Source organism: Wasmannia auropunctata, unplaced genomic scaffold (assembly GCF_000956235.1).
Source record: "Wasmannia auropunctata unplaced genomic scaffold, wasmannia.A_1.0 LD336095.1, whole genome shotgun sequence".
NCBI classification, from domain to species: domain Eukaryota; kingdom Metazoa; phylum Arthropoda; class Insecta; order Hymenoptera; family Formicidae; genus Wasmannia; species Wasmannia auropunctata.
This window is the reverse complement of record NW_012026795.1, coordinates 1,753,038-1,775,104: the sequence shown is the minus strand read 5'-3', so window position 1 is coordinate 1,775,104 and position 22,067 is coordinate 1,753,038. Positions and strand designations below refer to the sequence as shown.

At 43.5% G+C, this 22,067-nt stretch overlaps 1 protein-coding gene across 4 annotated transcripts in view; it reads left to right on the top strand.

Moving 5' to 3' along the window:
• The window catches only part of LOC105462690 (neuronal acetylcholine receptor subunit alpha-7), a 213,285-nt gene that overhangs the window by 151,174 nt on the left and 40,044 nt on the right, over positions 1 to 22,067 (top strand). For 2 of the 4 annotated variants that reach the window (XM_011709489.1, XM_011709491.1), the window contains one exon: positions 13,198 to 13,284. The exons of the other annotated variants lie outside the window; for them this stretch is intronic. In XM_011709489.1, the coding sequence (XP_011707791.1) occupies positions 13,198 to 13,284 (87 nt within the window). The remainder of the gene's footprint in view (positions 1 to 13,197; positions 13,285 to 22,067) is intronic. 4 annotated transcript variants of the gene reach the window in all.

The following is a 22,067-nucleotide window of genomic DNA, read 5'->3' as shown; positions in this document are numbered from 1 at the left end:
GCTATTACGATTTTCGATACGCTTTGCGATCGAGGACAGTCGAGATTTATTTTACAGATTTAACGATTGTCTCATTTTATAGGTACATATTTTATGCTCTTCACTTTAATGGCTTGCTAACTCTCTTCTGTTGCAATCTTGCCCACATAAAAAAGCACGAGTTCAGCGAGCAATTTGCAACTTTAATGACCTGACAATAGGTACTCCGGCATGTGTCCAGTAAAAATATTTGCGCCATCATCATAATTAGAAATTCACCGATTAATCCTCTTGCTCTCGTCGCGGAACAGCTGCTCTTTCTTCCTGCCAGCGTCGGAAGGCAAGTTGCTTCCGCGAATCGCGACCGGAGATGCTTGAATGAAATCACTAATTTAACACGAGGCACTTGGCAGCGCCGGCTGCTAATTACATGCTTGCCCGTGTAAAGCTTGCTCGTGTCGCTTATGATGCTCTTGACGAGATAACACGCAAAAGCGCAAGATTGCTATCAACGCAGTAATGTAATGACCATTTTGACTTTCCACCCTTAGTCGTATTCATCATTTATTATCGGGAAATTAATAATGATTTTTAAAGTTTTGAATATTTGACAATATAGTATATATAATTTAGAAGACGTTCAGATTTCATAAAAAATTGTTATTTCAAATTCTTGAATTCAGATTAGAAAATTCTTAATTCAAAGCCTTTTAAGTCTACAAAATATATTTTAATAAATGTCACATAATATTTACTTATAATATCACATCTTTGTTCGTGTGAATCTTTCATTTAATACACATGAATGTAATATTTTTTTTTTTCGCAAAAAGTTTATCCCACTTTATCGTTATCTTTTATAACAATGGGTTTTCCAACTGGAAATATATCAAGACGATGCCTCGGACAATCTCAATCGTTCTCTATCGAGTGGATGATTTCGTCATTTTAATCGTCCGTCCGTGCCATGTGAGAGGTATTCTGCAACCGCTGCGAAATAGACAGATGGATAACTCCGTGGCTCTCTTTATAGCGGCTGTCCCGCGCGATTAATGCTCACCGGTCGCGAAATATGACGTCCAGCCGTGCACAGGTCCAACGGATCGGATACCGTCTCGCGTCGGGATTTTTTTCGGCGAAATCGCGCAGAGTTGTCTCGCAAATGCGCTTTCGCAACACGTCTGTGTTCGACACCGTGGATAAAATGCGGCGCCAATTGAAACGACTGAAAATTCGCAGCGCACACCGGAAGTAAACTGAAACACAGCCGATGTATAGCCCGTTGTAAAGTGATATTTTCGCAAATTTCGGGATCGGTCGAGCCCGACGAGGGCAAAATACGTGAATGAGGATTACGAAGCAAGATAAAACGTTTTTAATTGTCACGAAATGTCCCTTGTGTAATCTTGATTATCGAAAACACATCGGGTAATTCGAAATCAGGTAGCGCGCTTATAGCTTCATTATTGATTGTCGCGGTGAATCGCGGAAGCGAGCGAAACTCGCGAATTTCATTAAGCGCTTGAGGACTGGCGGAATTGCGACATCCGGTGTCACAAGTAAGCCGGGAGACAATGTTTCAACGGTAACGACCCGAGAAATTGCATATTTTACATAAATGACGACGAATTATTGCACCACCATTTTTGCAATTCTTCTGGATTCTTCAGACAATTCTTTGTTCCGCGAATTTCATTCTTTCTCGTGTTCCAACATAAACGATCGAAAATTAATGTCAAAGATATTTTTCCAGTATAATGATTATCGCGGTAAACTTTTAAATTCTAATTATTCTTATATAATGTAATGCATATTTAACGATAATAACAGTTATTTCATCATTACGTCAGTCCTGTTCATTCTCGGATCTCATATTTGAGACGAAATTTCAATTTCTAATCGCATATATCCAATTTGAAATTGGCATGTGGTTATCGTCCTATTTAACGCTCAATGTAATTTGACTATGTCTTAAAACAAATTTCTCTATAGCGTCATCCAATCCTAAGCGTAATTGAGCTATCCCGCGCTATAAATGAGCAATAAATGGCTACTTTATGTGAACATTTTCTGCGGTAACTGTGTTGAATTTAATCAATTTCCTTTGTAGCGCTGCTCTAAAGAAAATTTCGTAACTCGTTCTTCACGCTAATCGAGTTTAGCGTTAACTCCTGGTCAAATCGGTCCGAAAAAAAATTGCAGGCGACAACTTCGTAATTTCAGTCTCGTCCGCGTGCCCGGAGCGACGCGAGCACCCGACCAGCCCCGCGGCTCGCGGCTTAAATCGACAGGATAATCCATAACGGTGACAAGAAAATAGCGCGAGACACGGAAAGCTGATACGGTCGACGAACCCCGGGTCCGCTTTGTGCACCTCGAGACCGATCATCGCCGCGCGCGCCATGCAAATTTATGCAACGATGCAGAGGCGCTGCCACGCTGAACAGCCGAATGGAAAGAGGCCCTGTCAGCTACGTCGAAGGCGATTGTGCGAGGGCAGTATTACTATACAGTAGCGCAGCTGTGCTGCATATCCCATCGCCTTCTGATGTGCCGATATCGCGTCCGCGTGGCGATGATAGCACGTACGTGTCGTTATGTTTTCTTACGGACCGAGTTTTAACGGCCGCGTCGAACAAGGGTGATGTATTTTTAAGATCCGTTGCAATTTTCAGCGCCTCTCTCGAAATCGCTCAACGTGCGACCGCATAATTGTTTCCAGCCCGTGCCTCCGGTTTCGAAGGAACATACACGACGCGCGACAAACGAACGTATCTCGAAAGAATTCCCGTGCATTCAACAAACGTCCTTTTGTTCATCGCGATGAGCACATATATAGTGTCCCGGAAATTTTGAGAATTTTTAATATTAGTACTCTCGTCATCAAAATTCAGAGAAAATCCCAAAATCCTCGTTGAAGTAAAAATTAATCGCCGTGCGATTTATACAGGAAAGTCTTATATATATGTAAAAGCATTTCACGCAAAAATAAAATATACATTCCAGTTGAATAATCGAGAGAAGGATCGAAGCATTTTAAAAAGATAACTTATATCTTTATTACTTTTTACCTTTAAGCGAGATCTTTTTATGAATACTTAGTCTTGCATTTTAATGGCCTCTTCATACCACGAATATACCTATATAACGTTACATATCCTTTGCACTTCTGCAGCTGGCAAAATCATCATCCTTCACTCTAAATTATGAAGTTTCTCGCCGCTGGGAGACTTTTTCGAACGAAACTGTACGACTAGCTTTCGGTGAGTTATGTATTCCGTGGCACTCCTCTCGCGTTAAAATACGAAACGTTTAATTAAAACTTTACGGCATCCGCGCGTATAACGATTGCAGGCTACGGGTATGGCGTCGATATACCGATATTTCGCGCCATTAATTGTCCATTTAGCGGCTGTTGGGAAACTTTCTAATTAGGATATTATCACCGAGCAATTTTAATGCAAAGTATGAAACTTTTGTTTGTCGCTGCCGTCGTTGCGCGTGCTTGCAGCGCGGCGGTACATGATTTTACAACTCGTGTATCTTCGTTAATCCAACGTTATTCGTATATTGTGCGAATTGTCGCTCGGGCGCGTTTCATTTATTCGGCGCGATTCCGAAGAAGCCGCGCGCGGCGAACGATGCGGATTTCAATTTTCCGTCACGTATCTGGAACCCAACGATATTGCATCTCGAGATTCGACGGAAAAACGGACGATATCAAAAGTTTTCAAAATATCGGATATGTCTCTGTACGTATAAGCCTCATGTTGATCGATGTGAGCAATAGTTGACCGAGGAACCTCCGACGGAATGAAACATTTTAGAAGAAATCATCCCGCGCAGATAGTTATGAATATTTCAGCAGAATTATTATTGATAAATAAAGCTCGGATTACTCTCGAAAATTGTATCAAGATTCAATAATTAAAATGGCAGACGTGAAAGCATAGATTATTTACTACCAAATTAAACCTTTATTAAATTTCATCGAGGCATTTCTTCATTTGTATTTTTTGCATTAGATTTTGATCGACAAAGGTGGAAAGTCAAATTGTGAATTATCCTATACCATATTAATCAATATATCTCGTTTTTTTGCGAGAAATTAATATTAATTATTAATTAAATTAACGTAGCGATATATGGAACGTTCACGACAAAGTGTAACTTCTCTTTGTTTGAAACGTTAACTCTCTCTTTGTGTCTTTAGTAAACTTCATTAATGGATATCGATTCCCGAACAACGCAAAAATAGACCAGTATCAATGCGCATCCTAATTCTGAAAGTGCAGGTCTTATGCTGGCCGCCCAGAGCGCATTATCTATCAGTGCATTATCGAGTGAACTCGACTAATGTAAATTCAATGTGACCGTAAAGCGATATTCTCGACAAATCCCCTGACAGTGCTGTCGAAAATATTAACAGAAATTTCATCGCCGTAGCAGCAATGCCATGAATTCCATGCCGTGAATTCAATAAAACATAAAATCCGCAAACTTTTAAATCACCGACAATCAAACAACATTCCATCTTATTGCGCATTACGATTTAATTAACTTCGTTAAATGTTAAATTTAATTCTATTGCATAAATAAAATTATTTAAAACGGAGGTATGAATATTACGATTTTTTAAACAATTTAAGAGTTAATTTTCTTTTTCAAAAGTTAATTTTGTATTTGAAAATGAGAATGCCGCAAGCTATAAATTGAGTCAAAATTACGAGCACACTCGACTCTTCGAGGATTGTTAAGCGATCAATCAGTAAAGGAGCCAGTCGTTAAATTTTTCTTGAGTGGCTAACTTAGTGACTAAGCTTATATCGTTCGATCGTCTAGCTGCTCGATTGTCTCTCGACATGTCGTCTCATTATTCGCTCTCAGATTCGCTTCGTTAGTTATTGCGTTATGACAATCGTACCTTTATAGTCCTGTGCCTCGAAGTACTCAGGGTAGAACAGAGAGGCGCGGCCTACTCTTCTCTCTCTCTCTCTCTCTCTCTCTCTCTCTTTCTCTTTCTCTCTCTCCCGAAGTTATCGGGACGCAGAATAATCGATTCTCTCGTGCCTGTACGAATATAGATAAACGTGGAAAATCGCGCAGGCAGGCGAACTCCATTTCGCTTGTTCGGCTTACTCCGCGCTTTCCCAGAGACGACGTTTCTGCCAGGGGATCGACTTTGCAAATATGCGCGTTCATCCCTGCGCAAGAGCGCGATTAAATTAATGCCAAGCCAGAGGATAGGAGTCGTCTTGACGCGTGGCATGAGATAGGAGAGCGACGGTCTCGCACGAAAGTCTCAGATTAGAGAGAGTATTATACAACAAGTCGTTCTTATAGATACTGCACAATTTGGGTTAGTTGGGAGTTTAGTTACACACAGGATCCTACTGCTCCGCTACTGTCTCGTCTCGTAATTCCGAGGTAGGATCGCAAATCGCTCGTTCACGTCCCGTCCCGTGATTCAGGGCGGTTCGGCTAATTGTCTCCCTGCAATCCGGTCTGCGGTCAGATTCGAAGCGTTTTCGTAGGCGTTAGTGGCTGCATGGTTACTGATAGCGGCTGCTCGCCGACCGCATCACGTAATGGCGGTGCGTACGTGTAATGCTCAGGTGCGACGACTTTGTATCGACTACAGCATCGCCGGGTCCTCTTGTCGCCAAGGGCGGCGATCGATCTGATCGGTCGGTCGGTCGGTCGGTTGGTTGGTCGGTCGGTCGGTCGGTCAATCGATCGCGCGTGTGCATTCATTAATCCATCGTGCTCTCTCTCTCTCACTCTCACATACACACACGACATGCGACTCAGCTCCCTCGAGAAGCCGTACGTCTCTTCTCGCCCGCGTCGGCAATTTCTTTAGGAAGCGCGCCTTCCAAGCGCCCATCCTCTCGCTCGAATCCAAGACATCCCCCGGTAAGTATCGTAATCCACACTCCACGGAATCCTTGTCACACGTCGAAAGCGACGGCAAAGAAGATCGCTCGATCATTCGCGGATTTGATCGACGAGCTGAGAGAGACGAGAAATAAGAAACGATTCCTGAAGAACGCTCGGCGGGTTCCGGAGAATCGAAACATCGGTCGCTTAATCGCGACCTGTGTTCGAGGCCAAACTTCGATAAAAGGAACTTTGATCAGTCGTTTGATTGATCGACCTGATTGTTGTTGATTACGCATATCCACATGCAATCCGAGAGGGATTCCACCTAATGTTTACTTTTATCCACACGATTAAAACGCGGCTTTGGCCCGAAAAACCGAAAGATATTTTTCTAGATTCCCCCATCTTCTACACTCGTGATCTCGATTTTTCCCACGTTTCCTCCAGTAAAAATTATTGCGCCATCCAATTTATTGTCCCTTTGCATCGACACTAACATTCGCCATAACCCAATTGTATTTCTTTCCTACTCCGCGCAGGAGAAACGGAACCTATAGAAGAAACTCAAGAGAGAGAAAATCGTTTCATTCTTCGTAGTAGTGTGCGGCACGCGACCTACCTTTTCCCTCCTAATCTCTCGCCGAAAATTAACACGACTTTTCTTTGACTTACTCGAGCGAGCGCCGTCTCTCGTCTCGCCAGCGAGAGACATACCAGGGCCGCGGGCGACTACAGAGCTTGCGGAGCCTTATCTATGTACACCACCGTGTATATAATCAAGTCTTTTTTGTGTCTTTTCCATCCCTTCTTTCCCCCATTCCAGCCTGGAAGCGTAAGGTAAGTCCGCTCGATCCAAGAAGATCCTCGGTCGCGCGTGGGGAAGAAAGACCGATTCTCCCCCCCTCCCGGCCGCGGGGCCGATCTCGAGTCGTCGATGACCGTGGGCGCGAACGTAAAAACGTCTTGAAATCGGGCGTGTATCAGAGCGAGTCGGAAGGAACAAGAAAAAGTCACGGTGTTACGGTGTATCGAGTTAAAAAACCAGGAGGCGAATACGAGCCAGCTCGGGAACCACAACTGTCATTCCTGCAACTCTTATTTTAAAATTCCTTCATTGCATCAATCTTTTAACGGATATTCCAATAAATATATATATTAAAAAATATACAAAAAAAATAGAAAAAAAGATAAAAATATCCTTAACAGTTTATCAATATCATATCAACGCATTGTTAATTAATTCTCCATAATGTAGAAACTTCAATTAGATAGAGACACTGTTAATAATCTTATAGGAACCTTTCATAAAGTCTTTGTAAGGTTATTATTCTAATTAAAAAATAGTCAAAATTGTACTTTAGTAATTTATTTGTAATTTAGTAACTAATAGACTGATAATGATTAATGAGATAGGTTCAAATAGCGGATACATTCACGACATCTTATTGTTAGATGGTCAAGCAGACTAATGATGCAACAATGAACAGTCGCTGGATATCCCGAATGATCATAGAAGCTATTGATGTGACAATCAATATGTACCTATCTATAGTCAATGAGTGCGCGTTCATGGCTGAAAATGGGTGAACGGTGACGTCTCCATGGAAACATCTCAGACAGGACTAATTAGATGCAAATAGGATTCTCCCCGGGAGGATCAGTTTTGAATCGATGACCCGTGTTTACAGAAAGCATTTTCGAATTATCCGCTATGTGCCAACCTAACCCGGTCGGAACAAAAACAAAACAAAACCCATTTCCCGCTTCGATATAGATCTAGGATGCTTTAATACGTTCGGAACTTAAGCTCATTAGTCATCGTGCATAAATGAAAACACGGGCGTTTTAGAGAGGCGTATTAGTTTCCGAAAATAATTTATCGGTGACCGCAATGTGAACGGGTAATTAACGCGAATGAGCCTAATTAACATAAACTTAAATACGATATGCCTAGTTATATAACGCGGATTCGAGACCGCTCGCGTTATTCAATGAGCTACAAACTTTATCCGCACTTTTTAGTGTACGAAAGATTCTGCCCGCGACTTTGAGGAAGACGCGATATCTTCCATTACTCGACTAGACGGCACTATATAATTCGGTAAGCCGGTTACGAGGAGCGGGGCTCTGGATTATTTTCTGCGGTTCCACTTCGGTGCCAGCGCACCACGTGCCGTCCCACAAGCGTCGCGACGGCCTAATTGAATTAATAGGAAGGAGCCCGGGGATCCGGACCGTGCGCGATTGCACATACAGTCCGGGATCGGCAAAGTCTCCGCTCGGTTTCCGGCTCACGTTTGGGCACGGCGCGGATTATCGTTTTTCATCGCGCGCTGGATTTTCGGCACGCCTCGTTCGACCCCGGAATAATGGATCCTCGCCGTCTAGTCCCGTTTGTTTTAACGGGAGGCGTTAAACCTAGCGCGCGCGATTCTGTAATGCACCATCGAACGATCAGTCCTAATTGGCAGCGGCTGGTTCGTTAATCGCCGGAATAATGTAGAGTCTCGTAGTTTAATCATTTACGAGCACTCTGGCGAAGCCTAACGACGCTGGGAAACCAATCAGTAGCAGAGGAGATATGCGATTTTACAACGTCTCGCAGACGCGGCGTATAACCAAGATTTAATGCCTTGATTAATGTGACGGTGTCGATAGGTCGATTTAGCTACGCCCGATGGATTTCCGGCAAGCGGTGGTAAGAGTTTAGCGCAGGATCGCGACGTGTTTAATAGAGAACACGTTTCTCGTAATATTGCTTTGGGAATAAATTTCTACACATTTTCTTAGAATTCAATAGAACGTAGATTCGTAGATAACACAGGAAATTAATTTATTTGCAAACTACATCGAATGTGTCGATATTTCAACTCAAAATTATTTTTATTGAACATTGAAGAAGAAAGAAGACGTTCTGATTAAAAAAAAAAGAGAAAATATTGGCGCCGAACTTTTGCCTTGAAAGAGAGAGCTTGGAAGTCCCGATGAAAATGGGATGTCTGGTGACTAGTTTAGCGGATTTATCGCTGCCGATTTCGATCGAGATTGGTATCAGAACAATGATGTCGTGTTTCCGCGCAAAAAGGAAATGGCGTCGCTCGCACGTCGATTTGGCAATTACCGCGTGAGCGATGTATATCACAGTGCACGTGATTTTTAATTGCCCACGCGCAGTTATTTCGCCCCTCCGTATCGATAATCGCCGCGCTATTCTAATCTCTCTATGAAGCGACGCTGAATAGATTCGCATACGGAGCTAATAGACACTTGATAGATTATAACGCTCGTGGATTTCTGATTGCATTAATTATGACCGCTCTTGCTCGTGCACAAACTAATTAATCGATCAATTAGTATCAATAACACTCGTTGTTGCACATTCCTGCCGCCTACGTATGGTATGTTTTATCGAATTCCACAATAATATCCTGCCCCTCTCGAATTTAAAACTCCATTCTCGCTAATTTTATCGTGCATTATTAGTCTCATCGATTAACGGATAAAAGAATTAAATCATCGAGTGATATTTGCCACGCAGTCTGAAAATATTAAATATTAAAATAGTATTAAAATATTAAAATATTGATATATTGAAACATATATGTGGTTGCTTTTATTGCGTGGTAAAATAAAATTGTTATTAATATATTGAAAATGCGATAAAAGAATATTTTTTGTGTGTTTACGCTACCTCGATATGATAATTTAATAAAATTATCTGGCTTGTATAAAATAAATGTAAATTTTTACCGACTCTTGTGTGCATCATTAAAACTTTCGTGGCCTACAGCTACGGTCTCAATTCAATTTTAATATTTTAGAGAGGAACAGGAGCAATTGTATCTTTACGTTATTCTTTGCGTAACTTCGAATTATTCGACAGTTGTTATCGATAGACATCGCTATCCGAGTTACTCCCCATATGTCACCAGGCGTCCTGAGTCTCGGACGTGGGAACTTTTTTCACTCCGCGGTATGCGCCCGGCTGCCTTTCCATCTTTGCTTTTACTTCTTTGCTCTCTCTTTCTCTTCCCTCTCACTACGAAACTTCAGCAGAAGTTGGGCGATAACCGTCATCCCGAGTCCTCCCTGCTTCTGTCGTATTCGAGTCACCCATATTCCAAAAGAGTCAGAAGAAAATCGGCCACTGGCGAAATTTTTCGTCGGGCATCGAGCGACACTTCATTCCCCCTCTTCAGCCCCGCTCTTTCGTTCTCGGTCTTCGTTCTCCTCTTGATGTCAAAGTTTCGTGCGTCTACCACGCGGTGATATTATCTCTCTCTCTCTCTCATAATAAATTCATGGCCTGCCGAGTTATAATAATGCCGTCGCGTCCGGCGATACCAAGCGACATTATGACGAAAAGTTTCGTGACGTTTGAGAACGGAGAAAAAAGAGGTTTGAGTAAATGCGATCTTATTAGAAGGAAGAAAGGGAAAGAATGGTACCAAATTTATTCCTCTTTCCAAGAGCGTAGCGAAGGCGGAGGCGGCGAGGGCGGAGAGGAAGCGCTGAAACGGCTTCACGTTTTTCTTCCGCCTTTTCCGTTTTCATTTTCTGCCACGCTCAAGTCTCGCCCCGACCTGAGAAATTGCCTCTCAAAGTAAATTCATAGTGCTTCGACTTATAATAATTTCGCATCGATGTCGCGACATCGTCGCCGAACAATTTGTACTTCGGCGAAAACTTTTCTCGCGTGAAACGCAAAGAAATTAATGACGATATCGCGACCAAAAAGGAAAGAAATAAACGTAACATGTGACTCAATAACTTACTGTGAACCAGTAACGACAATCGTTTTTCAGAAAAAAGGGGAATATGAATCTTACTACAAAATTTTAATGACCTGGGAGTTTTAATTAACTTTTCGCAATAGATTCCCAAGATTGTATCATCTTGTAACGATCCCTCCCACATTATTTCGTCGATGACGGGTTCCTTTTTCTTTTCGAGACAATTTTCAAATTCTCCCCCCTTATAAAGATATAAATTTCACTTGCTACATTATACCGTAAAACTGCCCCTGAGAAAAGTTAAAGCTTTATTTAATAGAATATGTACATGTCTGCAAAAACTGCTGTATATATGTATTACGGAGAATACGATGTTCTCGTGTTGTCGAAATTCTCGTGTACGAATAAGTTTCCGCACCAACACAGGCAACGATCGCCACTTGAGATTTGTACAATATTCCCCAACCATGAAAAATCACTCGAAAATATAACCAAAAATATTTCGCTTCCATTTCCACGCGCGTGTACGCTTTAACGCGCTTCTGGCGTGTTTACGAGTTTAGGAAAAATGCATTCCAACTCACTATCCAAGGGGGTACTCCGGTCCATCATAGTACTATCGAATGAATATTTTCCCGAGCGTTTTCCTTTTAACTCGACGTCAGTGCCAATGAATAACTTCCCCGTTTTCCCCAAGTGGCCTCTGTTTTATGTAAACATACTGTGTGGCTTTCCTCGTCTTCGAAATTATTATACGAATATATCTCTGTCGCTTTACGATCTGAAATATTTCAGTTCTCACAGCTATTCGTGCTGTATCGTTGAGTCACTGATTTCTTCAATATCATATTCTTTAAAATGTTTTCATAAATTTTCCTTCTGCAATATTTGATTTAAATTTTCTGCAGAATTATATTTCCCATTTTTATCGCGCTTTAACTCTCGCGAAAAATCCCCCTGATACAAGTTGAAACAATAAAAAAGTCGAAGCAAGTCGCGACCTATGCACCGCCCTGCAAGTTCCGCAGCGGATTTCACAGTTGGATTTCACAGTCGCGCGACAGTTGAAACTCAAAGAACTAGTTGCGTTGTCGCAACTCGTTTGAGAAGGGGTTGAACATCGGACGGCGCGTTCGCGCATTCCCGTACAATGGAGAACAATTTTCCAGGGGGGTGACCGTTTCCAGCCCTCCGATGTTGGCTGGATGCGGCGAAGCCGTCCGAGGCACGTGAGTTCGTGGATACAAGCGCGTCGGAGTTCGCTAAATCGAAATTCCATCCTCCCCTACCGGTCGCACTCGCGCGCGGATCGTCCTCGAAGCGGAAGTGTCCGCCGTTCCAGTCCTGCGTTTTGATCGATAAATAAAAATTGATTGAATGCTATCATTCTCTCCGTCCGCGCTATGATTCGTGTAACTCGCAATTTTGCCATGCCATCAAGCCAACTGAAAGGAAAACAATGTTTGCTGCATTTTTTGCGAAAACAAGATTGTAAAAAAACCAAACAACCAGAGATAAAGTTTGTTACCGAACTGAAGCTATATTTAATCCTTTTAAAAAATTAGGATTCAAGTTTATTTTATCTCACAAATTTATCAATAGTCTGTTAAAACGAAACATTTTTAACGACAATGCGCAAAACTTGAAAAAATCTACATTGTGAAGAATTAATTTTTTAACAACGTTCTTCATGGCTTCGTGTAAATACCGCTATTTTTAATAACGGCGTATTTATTCTATTTAATACGTTATTTGATTAATTCCATATGTGTAATTTTAATTAATTTATCTCTCTCCTTATTACATCTAAAGTCATAATTTTAAAAGATATAAACTAATTAGAGGATTAATTACTTGATGCAACTGAAAATGCGTCGTGTATTCTCGAGCTGGCTCGAAAACAACCAATTAGCATTTAAATGCTACATCATTGCAATTCGTTCCTCCTATGCGTATATATACGCGAATTTGCATGTAAGCTTGTAAGTACACACCGTGAACTGTTTATCTTTAACGAGATACCCATAGCTGCTCGATCCCCGACCCGAATTCGAGGTCGAGCAAAGCGAGACGGAACGAATTTCGGACGGAGCTGAACCCTTCGGGACGGCAGAGTGGTCGGTTTGTTCCGAGATTATCGAGAAAACATCGCCGATAAAACGGCAAGGAGGTACTGCTCCCGCGAGATTTCCGTCGACAATTCCACCGAGGCGAGGCGCAGTTGCGAAACTTTCCCCGGCTTACAATCGACTGCTACAGGTCGAAAATATCCTCCTTTTTTCTCTCTCTCTCTCTCTCTCTCTCTCTTTCTCTCTCCCTCGTGCCCGCGCACGATTTCCATCGCGCTCGAATCGCGTTTACATAGGATAAATCCTCGCTCTCACCAGTGGAAACTGTCGGCTCGACGCGGTTCAGCCTCGGTCGATTTCTCTTCGTCGACGATCGCCGACACGATCGACAGGGAGAAAAGGACGGGCGGCCGTCGATCGACGATCGCGTCCTCCCCGAGGAGGAGGCGCTCGTCGACGCGCGCGCCCGTCCGCGCACGGACGCGACGAACGAGAACGGATCATTGAGCACAGGTGGGCTACGACTGTTTCAGGAGTGACCATCTTGCTATCGCTGACGGTGTTCCTGAACCTCGTCGCCGAGACCCTGCCCCAGGTCTCCGACGCAATACCCCTGTTAGGTACAACTGAGTTTCTACACACAGAGCGAATGTCAGAGTATTAGTCCGACGGATATTATCGGTTCGCACTGCGAATGGAATGAATTCATGGCGAATAGAAAACCGTGAAAGTTTAACCGGATCTTCGGGGAGGCTTCGTGCGCGTGAATATTTGAGAGGCTGGATATCTTTTATATGTCTATATTTTTCACGAAAGAGGTTTCTCCATCCGCTTAAAATTGAATCATGAGGGTTGAGAAATACAGAATACTCTCTAAAACTCTTTCCAATCCATCCCTTATAAATTTTCAATGCGTGCGAATTATATAAGTTTCTTCTCTCTCGTCGAAAAAAAAAAAGATGTTACGTCGGGTTACGGGGCTTCAAATCTGCAATATTCTGGCGCGCTCCCGTTTGTTCATATTAAAATGTTAGAACAGCGAGAGCAGCAATACTCTAAAACATTTTCCATTTTTCACTTTACGTAGCACCGTTGAGCGATCGAGAATTTCCGGCTGACAAGTATATACACATTATCCATGATATTACAAGAAGCACTTTAATCCCCTCCCCGAAGATCTCGTATGACGGTGTCTCGCAAACGGGTGTGGCGTCCTGCAGCTGAAACGAAAGTGCTCTCTCCCGTGTGAAAAGAAGAATTGAAAATCATAGAATATTCGAGGGGCGGTGGAAGAGAAGACTCGTTGTTGTCGGTTCTATTCCATAAAGTTGTTTTATCGAGAAGCGTATATCAGAGGTAAACAAACATTCGCCGTTTGCACTCGTTTGTTTCTTAAATCGCGACGGCGCGGGCGGGGAAGGACGAGAGAAGCAGCAAAAATATGGCTTTCGAAAGTCCTCGAGAAATCGGACCGTCCGATTCGTATCAGTGAATGTAAAGCTGAATTCTAGTTTCGAAGCGCTGATAAGTTATCTCGAGGAGCAATCGTTTTATATCACTGCTCGCGAGAACTTGGAGATAATTACCGAAATTTGCAGAATTTGATGAAAAGAAAAAAAATAACGTGCTTTCTTCGCTTGAACGTTCCATTCCTGTTTTCTTTTCCAACTTGACAATTAATGTTGAGAACAAGAAATTTATAACGCTGTTTATAAAATTAAATTTTAAAAAATCATTAATAAAACATTATAATATAATTGGGACAAGAATTTTTTTTATTCTATGCATATATAATAATTATTATAATTTTTTAAACTACTGTATCTATTATTATATTTTATATTATTGAAAAATGTTGCAAGCATGTCAAATAATTCAAGAGATCTATTATCTGCCGTCAATTGTAGCAATCGCAATTTCGGACATAACTTTTCACAAGTCATAAAAATTCCACGAGATCGGAAAAGTCCGGTCGTAACAATAGACATCCAGATGTCGATCTACAAAGTTTGCTAGAGATAAAAAGATTGGTGTGTTGAGAAGGGTAGAGTGGGGGGGAGGGGCGATCGCCGAAAAGACGCCTTCGGAAGTCAGGGAATAGACAAGAAGCATGGAAAGAGCCAAGTACGTTTCCTAGTTGTTATTGCCAAAAACAAAAGATCGATGAAAGAAGAGAAGAAAAAGACGATAGATATAGAGTTATTGCCTTCCCGGTGCGACTCGGAGATTCCCTCGCGCGCTAACTCCGATCGGCTTTAATTGAATAAGTTTGCATCGGCGTCGGAGAAGCACGACGACAACGCCGTATTCGACATACTTTGATAAATCGATATTTTGTCTTTGTCGACGGAACCTTTATTTCACACCGTTTCTCTTTCAAGCGAGCGTAACTTCTAGACTAACATACGTTTTTATAATCTCGACTCTGCTCTCTTTTACACATTTATTATAATCACTTCCCGCTTTACGAGCATTGTGTGAAATTTATATTGGCGAAAAAAATATATATAACGGATAAAAATATACGTATATTAAAATATATACGGACACTCAATTATACTCGTGCCATATATTCGTTTTGCCTTTCAAAATACAATTTAAAATCTATAATAATACAACTTTAGATCTAAAAATATTATTCTTTGTAAATCTTCACGAAACCTCATGTGCAAGTCACGGAAAGCTCATTTGAGAGTCGTATGTCATCGTCGACCGCGAGAACTGATCGTAGCTGTCAATTCGTAGTTCTCTTCCCCCCCAGGCCTCCGCCCGTCTCGCGGTCCATTCTCTTTTTTCGGTATTTGCGCCCGCCATCCATTTTACACGGGTGACGCCTTGACGGTTTTATCGAGCCGCGCTGATCGAAGTAAATTAAAACGCGTCAATCGCCCTCTACCATTACGGATCCGTTGTCAACGTTGCGACTTTATAATCGGCAACGCGCCCTTACTCTCTCGCGCGGCGAGCCCAGTCAACAGGGGCTAATACGAGTGCTGTCGAAAGAGAGAAAATTGGCCGCTGACACTCCGTGAGCCTCCGGTAGCCTTCCGCGTCCGGCGACTTGCAAAATTAATTAACAGCAGGTCGGAGCGAGTCCCGTGGTTTCTCTAGAAAGGAAGGGAGCCCCAGGGTTGTGCCGGGGAGAAGACAGCTGCTGGGAATTAATATCTGTCGGGGCCGTCCGAGAAAAACGACGCGCTCTCGGACTGGCGTCCATCGATTTCCGTGACGCGCTTTTGCATCCGCTACGTCGTTACGTCGAACTCGTCGCTATAGGCAAGAAATCCGATGCGCCCTCGTGTAACAGCGCGCGAGACAGCGTTGCCACCGACGTCTTTTTGTAAGCTCATCGCTCGTGCTTTACACAATGTACACCCCGCGCGATCCTCAAGCTATTTTCTAAATTTTTCATTCAACATCAGCGAACATACTGTTATTACTCGTCGAAAAATACGTAATATTTCAACCTCGCAGATTTTTCAACGGATCTCGCGCAGTTTGTTTCTCTTTGACAAAAAAAATTGACGGTGGGTTAAAAAAATGTGATAAGGCAAATAGAGAACGAAAATTTCCCCTTCTCTTTTAATTTCAAATATTTTACAATTTTAATTTTGTTTCAATGTAATTTTAACAAAAGAAAAAGAGAGTGGCGTCAAAATAAATAGTCAAAAAAAAAATCAACGCAAAATTGGTCAAAGGATTCGTAGTTGCTTGTCTCGCAAAGCAACTACTCAATTCTTTTCCTTTGTTAAATTACATTTCACGCGAATGTATCTCGCAGATGTCGCGTGCGCGCAAGAAAATTCATGTTCCGAGGGACATTTTCTTTTTTTTTTTCGTAGAAGTTTAGACATTCCCTCTGCCATTGTACGGCAAAATGTACTCTTCAACGAAGAGAGTACTTCGCGAATAAAGCGCGCGCACGACCAACCGACGCGATGACGAAGTCCTCTGCGAGCTGGCAAAGTGCTTGCTAATTAGCAAATTCGATGCAAAGCACGTATTCGAAATATATATGGAGCGTTATCCTTTTACCGTGCACACGGTCACTCGATTACTATACTTATCCCTCGAGGACATCGTAAAGCGCCGTGATCAAACGGATGATCGAAACGCTTACGTGAAAATCACAGGATCTGCATCGACATCGACGAGGAATTAAATGCGGGCAAAATGCAAACTGCGAAAAAGTACAATCGATTGGGTCCAAATATATTGAATCCCTCTTCTATTATTCTACAATACCATTTTATTACGCACATTCGTGTTCGCCGTATAACAATTCCTCCTCTCAGAACGGTCGCAGTTCGCAAAATACACGTGAATCATAAAAAAAATCCCCGTATCAATAATCGTACTACATTCTGCGCGCAACGTAATAGTTACATCATCCCGCGACTTGGGTAAATTTTATAGCTCCTCTCGAAATTCGTTTTTCGTCAATAGATAAAATATTCGCGCGAAAAAGCAAAAGTTTAATCAAACAATACGTGATAATGACACTTCCGTAAGTACTTCCGACTGAGCGGTGGCAGCGCGAGAGAAACTACCATTTCTCTTACAAATTGAACGCGCATTTCACACGCAGCGGCGAAGCTACCGTCGACCCTCTGTTCTCCTCTCAAAAGGAAAGGTCTGAAAAGGAAAAAAGGGGAAGCTCCGGGATACGCTCCGGCTCTCACCTCGCCTCGCCTCGCCTCGCGCGATGACGGGGACGCGCGCGCGGTTCATATTTTCTCATTTCCCCGTCCACCCACACGCGGGGCGGGCGGACGAGCGGGCGGGCGGGCGCGCGCGGTATACGCGCCGACATCGCTCCACCGCCCGTTTTACCATGTCTAATCTAAAGCGGCAAGATGCGCTGCGTCTGTCCGCTTTACCGGCAGTGGCCTTTCCCACGCTTTCCAAGCCGCGACTGCCGCGAGACGCGACGCGACGCGCCCCCCGCGACAATCCGTCACGCCGCCGCGCCGCCGTCGGCGCACACAACGCGCTATCTCCATTTATATCAGCTCGCGAAAACGCGAGGAGCTCCCGTCGGCATTCCCGTCATTTCGGATACCACTTACCTTTCGCCGTCGCAGACACGAATCTCAACTTAGCGCCGGTTGCGAATGCGCAGTCACCTTTAACACGGCGATATCGAGCGCCGAGATTTTCCCTCCGACGCAGCCGTTACATTTACACAAAGTGTCCTCGGCGTTTCAGTCGAGGAAACTTGGCGATGCGGAGGAGGATAGAATTTAATGAGGCGTAATTAAGCAGAAAGCTTCGGAATTTGTTTCGGTGCGGAATAAAACGCAATCGGGAAGGAGGGGGATGCCTAATATTCATGTGCCAGCGCATTTTCTAACGAGTCTCGAGACAATCGGCGGGAAGAGCTACGTGTAAAAAAGAACAAGCGAGACGAAAGGGTGCAAAACGAGTTTTCTCTTCCACCAATGCAACGAGCAATTCTCACGCAATGCAAATTACACGTACACATCATTAGAGATTAAGGTTGGGAATTAGCACGTTACAGCAACAGGACGTAGCTCGTAAAATCGCCGCCTCTCCGCGCGACTGAAAAACAAACGGGCTTCGCGAACGCGAAACTTGTGCGAACGGGCAACATGAATGTGAGTGGTTGAATATGTGTGTGTGTGTGTGTGTGCGTAAACGATGCATAGCTTTATTTCTTTACTTCGCTTCGAGTTCTCCGAGCGGAAAAATACGCGCGCCCATATTTCCTCCACGACGAGGATATAACTCCGATTTTCGCGATCTTCCGCCTCACCGATCGCATCGAGACGATCCCATCTCCATGCCGGAAAGTTTCGAACGTGTTAAGTGCCAAAGAGATTCCCCCTTTCAATATCGACTGCGCACTTTTTTAATAGATTCCTTTATTACGGACTTACCGCGTGCATTTTGCATGAGAACGTGAAAAAAAACTTAATTTTATCAGAGTAGCATTTGGCGTGCTCGATTAATCACATTGTGGCGCGACAGCGGCAAGAGCATTCAGATCCAAATTTATCCCTCTGGTGTCTTCGAATTGCGATGAATAAAAATGAGATTTGAGAATATTCAAAGACGACATCGACTATATCGTGCTGAAACCCTTTCGTAAACAACTTAATTTAATCGAATCTAATTCAAGATTGAAGGGGATAAATCGGATAAAAGCTAAAAACTCGTCGCTCGAGAGGGAATACAGTGATTGGAGGCTAAAGTAACTGCGCTTCCTGGCGATCGAGAAAGTTACCGGAGCAAGGCGGAGTGTAGGAGTGAATCAACGAGCGCGAGTGTTCAATCTAAAATCCAATTCGCCCACCACTCTCACGCGCCGTTATTACATGACACATAGATAGATAAAAGATTTATTATGTCTAGCGATCTGTTCTAGATTTACGATAAATCTGCGAGTACCGTTATCCGCATACGTAGACCGCAAGATTTACTGTATCACTATGTAAGTAAAAGATCCATTGGAAATAGAATTGTCCCGTTGGGAATGACGAACGAATTTCAATTCGTAAAATTTCGTCCGGTTCGTCCTCGATTTCACCCATGCTCTTATCACGCGGACGGATATAGATTTAGGTACTTCGGATTTAAATCGAATCTTCGGGCGTGTTTGAGTTCTTATCGTCTCGTAAACAAGAATTGCTTAACTTGGCACCGAGCACGTGCGAAACCCTCCGGCTTGAAATGGCCTGGCTTTCTCGTGCCTCCTCGCAAACGGAGCCGACGACGATATATATAACGGAATGTTTGCGACCGGAAGACCGCGCGTGTGTGTCTCGCGCGTTCCGCGTCTCTCCTTCCTGAAAGAGAGAACGGAGACGGGGTATCTGTTTTCGTCGGAGAGCACGCTCGACCTGTTTCACGATTATCCTTGACGGTCGCGAGCAGTTGCTTCCTCGACTCAAAACGACGACTGCTTTCTCCCCCTCCCCCCCTCCTCTAGCTGCTTCTAACATCCGAAACAATTTAATATCAGTGAGTAAAACTGCGGGGTAAGAATAGCGCCGCGTTGATATTACATCGTCATATATGAAAGAACGTCTCTGATTAAAAAGTTCCTGCGATACTGCAATACGCGCGCTTGAATGCAATTTTTTTTTCTTCTTTTACGCGAAACAGGAAAATCGATCCGCTTATTCAGCCCTCGTCCCAATGGATCGCGTAAGCTCTCACTTATTCGAGGAAGAAAAATGAAGAATTCTTTAACCAAAAAAAAAAACTGTTTTCAAGTAGAATTCCCTTCAGCAGGCGTGCTAAAACTACTTTGGATAGCTTCAAATTTAGCGTCATCACGTGAAAGGCAGCAATCTCATCATGGTATACGAAATAAATTTTCGTCCCGCTTCCCGCGGAGATCCTAAATGCAAGCAATGTTCGCGGCTCATTGTATGGATAGACAAGCCGCCTCTTTTCCGCGATGTCGCGACGCCGCCGCGTCAGTCTTCGCGATGTGCATGCAACCGGGTCGTCCCGGTTTCAATATCGGCTTGTCGCAAGACGGCAAGCCCTCTTGTCTGGTCTCTCTCTTTCTCTCCCCTCGAGCGGCGCGCCTCGTGTGTGTCTCTCCGAACGAGTCGAATAATTCACCTTACGTGCAATTGATTTTCCAATAAACCGCCGACGACACGACACGAACACATGCGCGAACCGATGGCATACGCGAACAGTCACACAGACCGTAAAAGGACAAATGTAGAGTACCTGAGATCGTTTCATCTCTCGCGCGTGGGCAATACGTCTGACACACGCGTATCTCCGCGCACGTCCCTACGTACGTACATACGTATGAGAGGTGTCGAACGCACACAGGGTGCTCCGAAAAATGTTTATCCTTTGTCGTATCCGAACGACATGCGATCGTTTCGCATGAACGGTTTACACCATCATACGCGACGTAATAAAAAAATCTAGGTCGGCAAGCTTTAAAAAAAAAAAACTTTTACCGCGGTGTAAATAATCAATGGAATTACGTAGATTGTTCATGCCGAACATGTTTCCCCGTTGCTTGCGTTACGGTTAGCTCGTGATACATACGCAAGCGCCTTAAATTTTATCGCCACACATTACGTTTGTTTCTCAGCGTCTTAAAAATATCTCTCGCGTTCTCGATATATATACTTGCCTCGCTTGCTAATTTTCTAAATACGACGGCGAGCAAATGTTTAATCTCGTTAAGTTGCATTGCTGATTAGCAAATATATCCATAATTTTCAAAGCTCTCATTACGTCCGCAATCACGTAGCGGAATTAAATCCCGTCTGAGATAGAACCGCTTTGAGCTTAGGTTTCCGCCTGCGGGGCACTTACGGAGCACTCTGTATACTTTCGCGACCAGGTGAGACAGTGCTTTGCACGCGGGCGCGCGCGCGCGAAACGCCGTAACCCATCCAGAGCGTCGCAGTTTTCACGGTGCATTACCTCCGCTATGCATTACACCTCGAAGTAAAATTCGCCAATTACCCTTGTCCCGTCCGCGATATACCGGCGATAATAGTTCGGTTAAACAAGGGAGCTTTGTGTTAAATTGTTGGGACAACAATTACCAGCCTCGTAGCATCGCAAGCGTCGCAAGCGCGCGAAGGCAGGCACTTTCCAGCCTCGATGTAAAGGCTAACGATGATTTGCATAAAAGCTTTAGCCACGGAACTGCGCGCAAAAGACGCGCCGCTGAGGATGGAGAGCAAAAAGAAAAAAGGATGAGGGGGGGGGGGAGGGCAAAACGCGAGGATACTCAAGACGCGGGGAAACCTGAAGCCTCATTGGCTGTTTCGCGCGATCTCCGAGTAAGCGATATACCGTACTTTCGTTCGCTTGTCACGTTCAAACGATTCCATTCGAAGCCAAGAAAATGCCCTTCGCCTCTTTTTGCCACTTGATTTTTCAGGCGTGGTAGCCTGGAGTCGCGTAGTTTCAAAATTTTCACAAAACCATATCCGATATTCTGAATATAATAGAAAAAAATTTATTTCACATTTATTCCAAAGAAACGTTATTTCCTTACGTTGCATAACGGTGCATATAACGATGAATTGCCGCAAGCATATCGTAATTGGTTCTCATGGACCAATAATGATTCCTTGCATTTATTCATCTTTCGTGGAGAATGCTTCTCCAAGTATACCGGATATTCGTTTTTTCAGTAGTTCGTAAGTGACCAATAAGCTTTAAACGTTACAGATAATATGGAAATTTGCTGTCCGAGATCGAATTTTATACCTGTTTCTGTTGTATGTGCGTTCCGTTTCGATTGGATTTCCGGAGGAAAACCACCGACCCGTGGCTTCTTCGCCAGTAAACCCCGGTTTATACTCCCGTCCGGGAGGAGAACAAATTATCAACCGACGTTAAGAGAACAAATTTTCAACCGTTTAACATCCGATGCCCGGAGAACCGT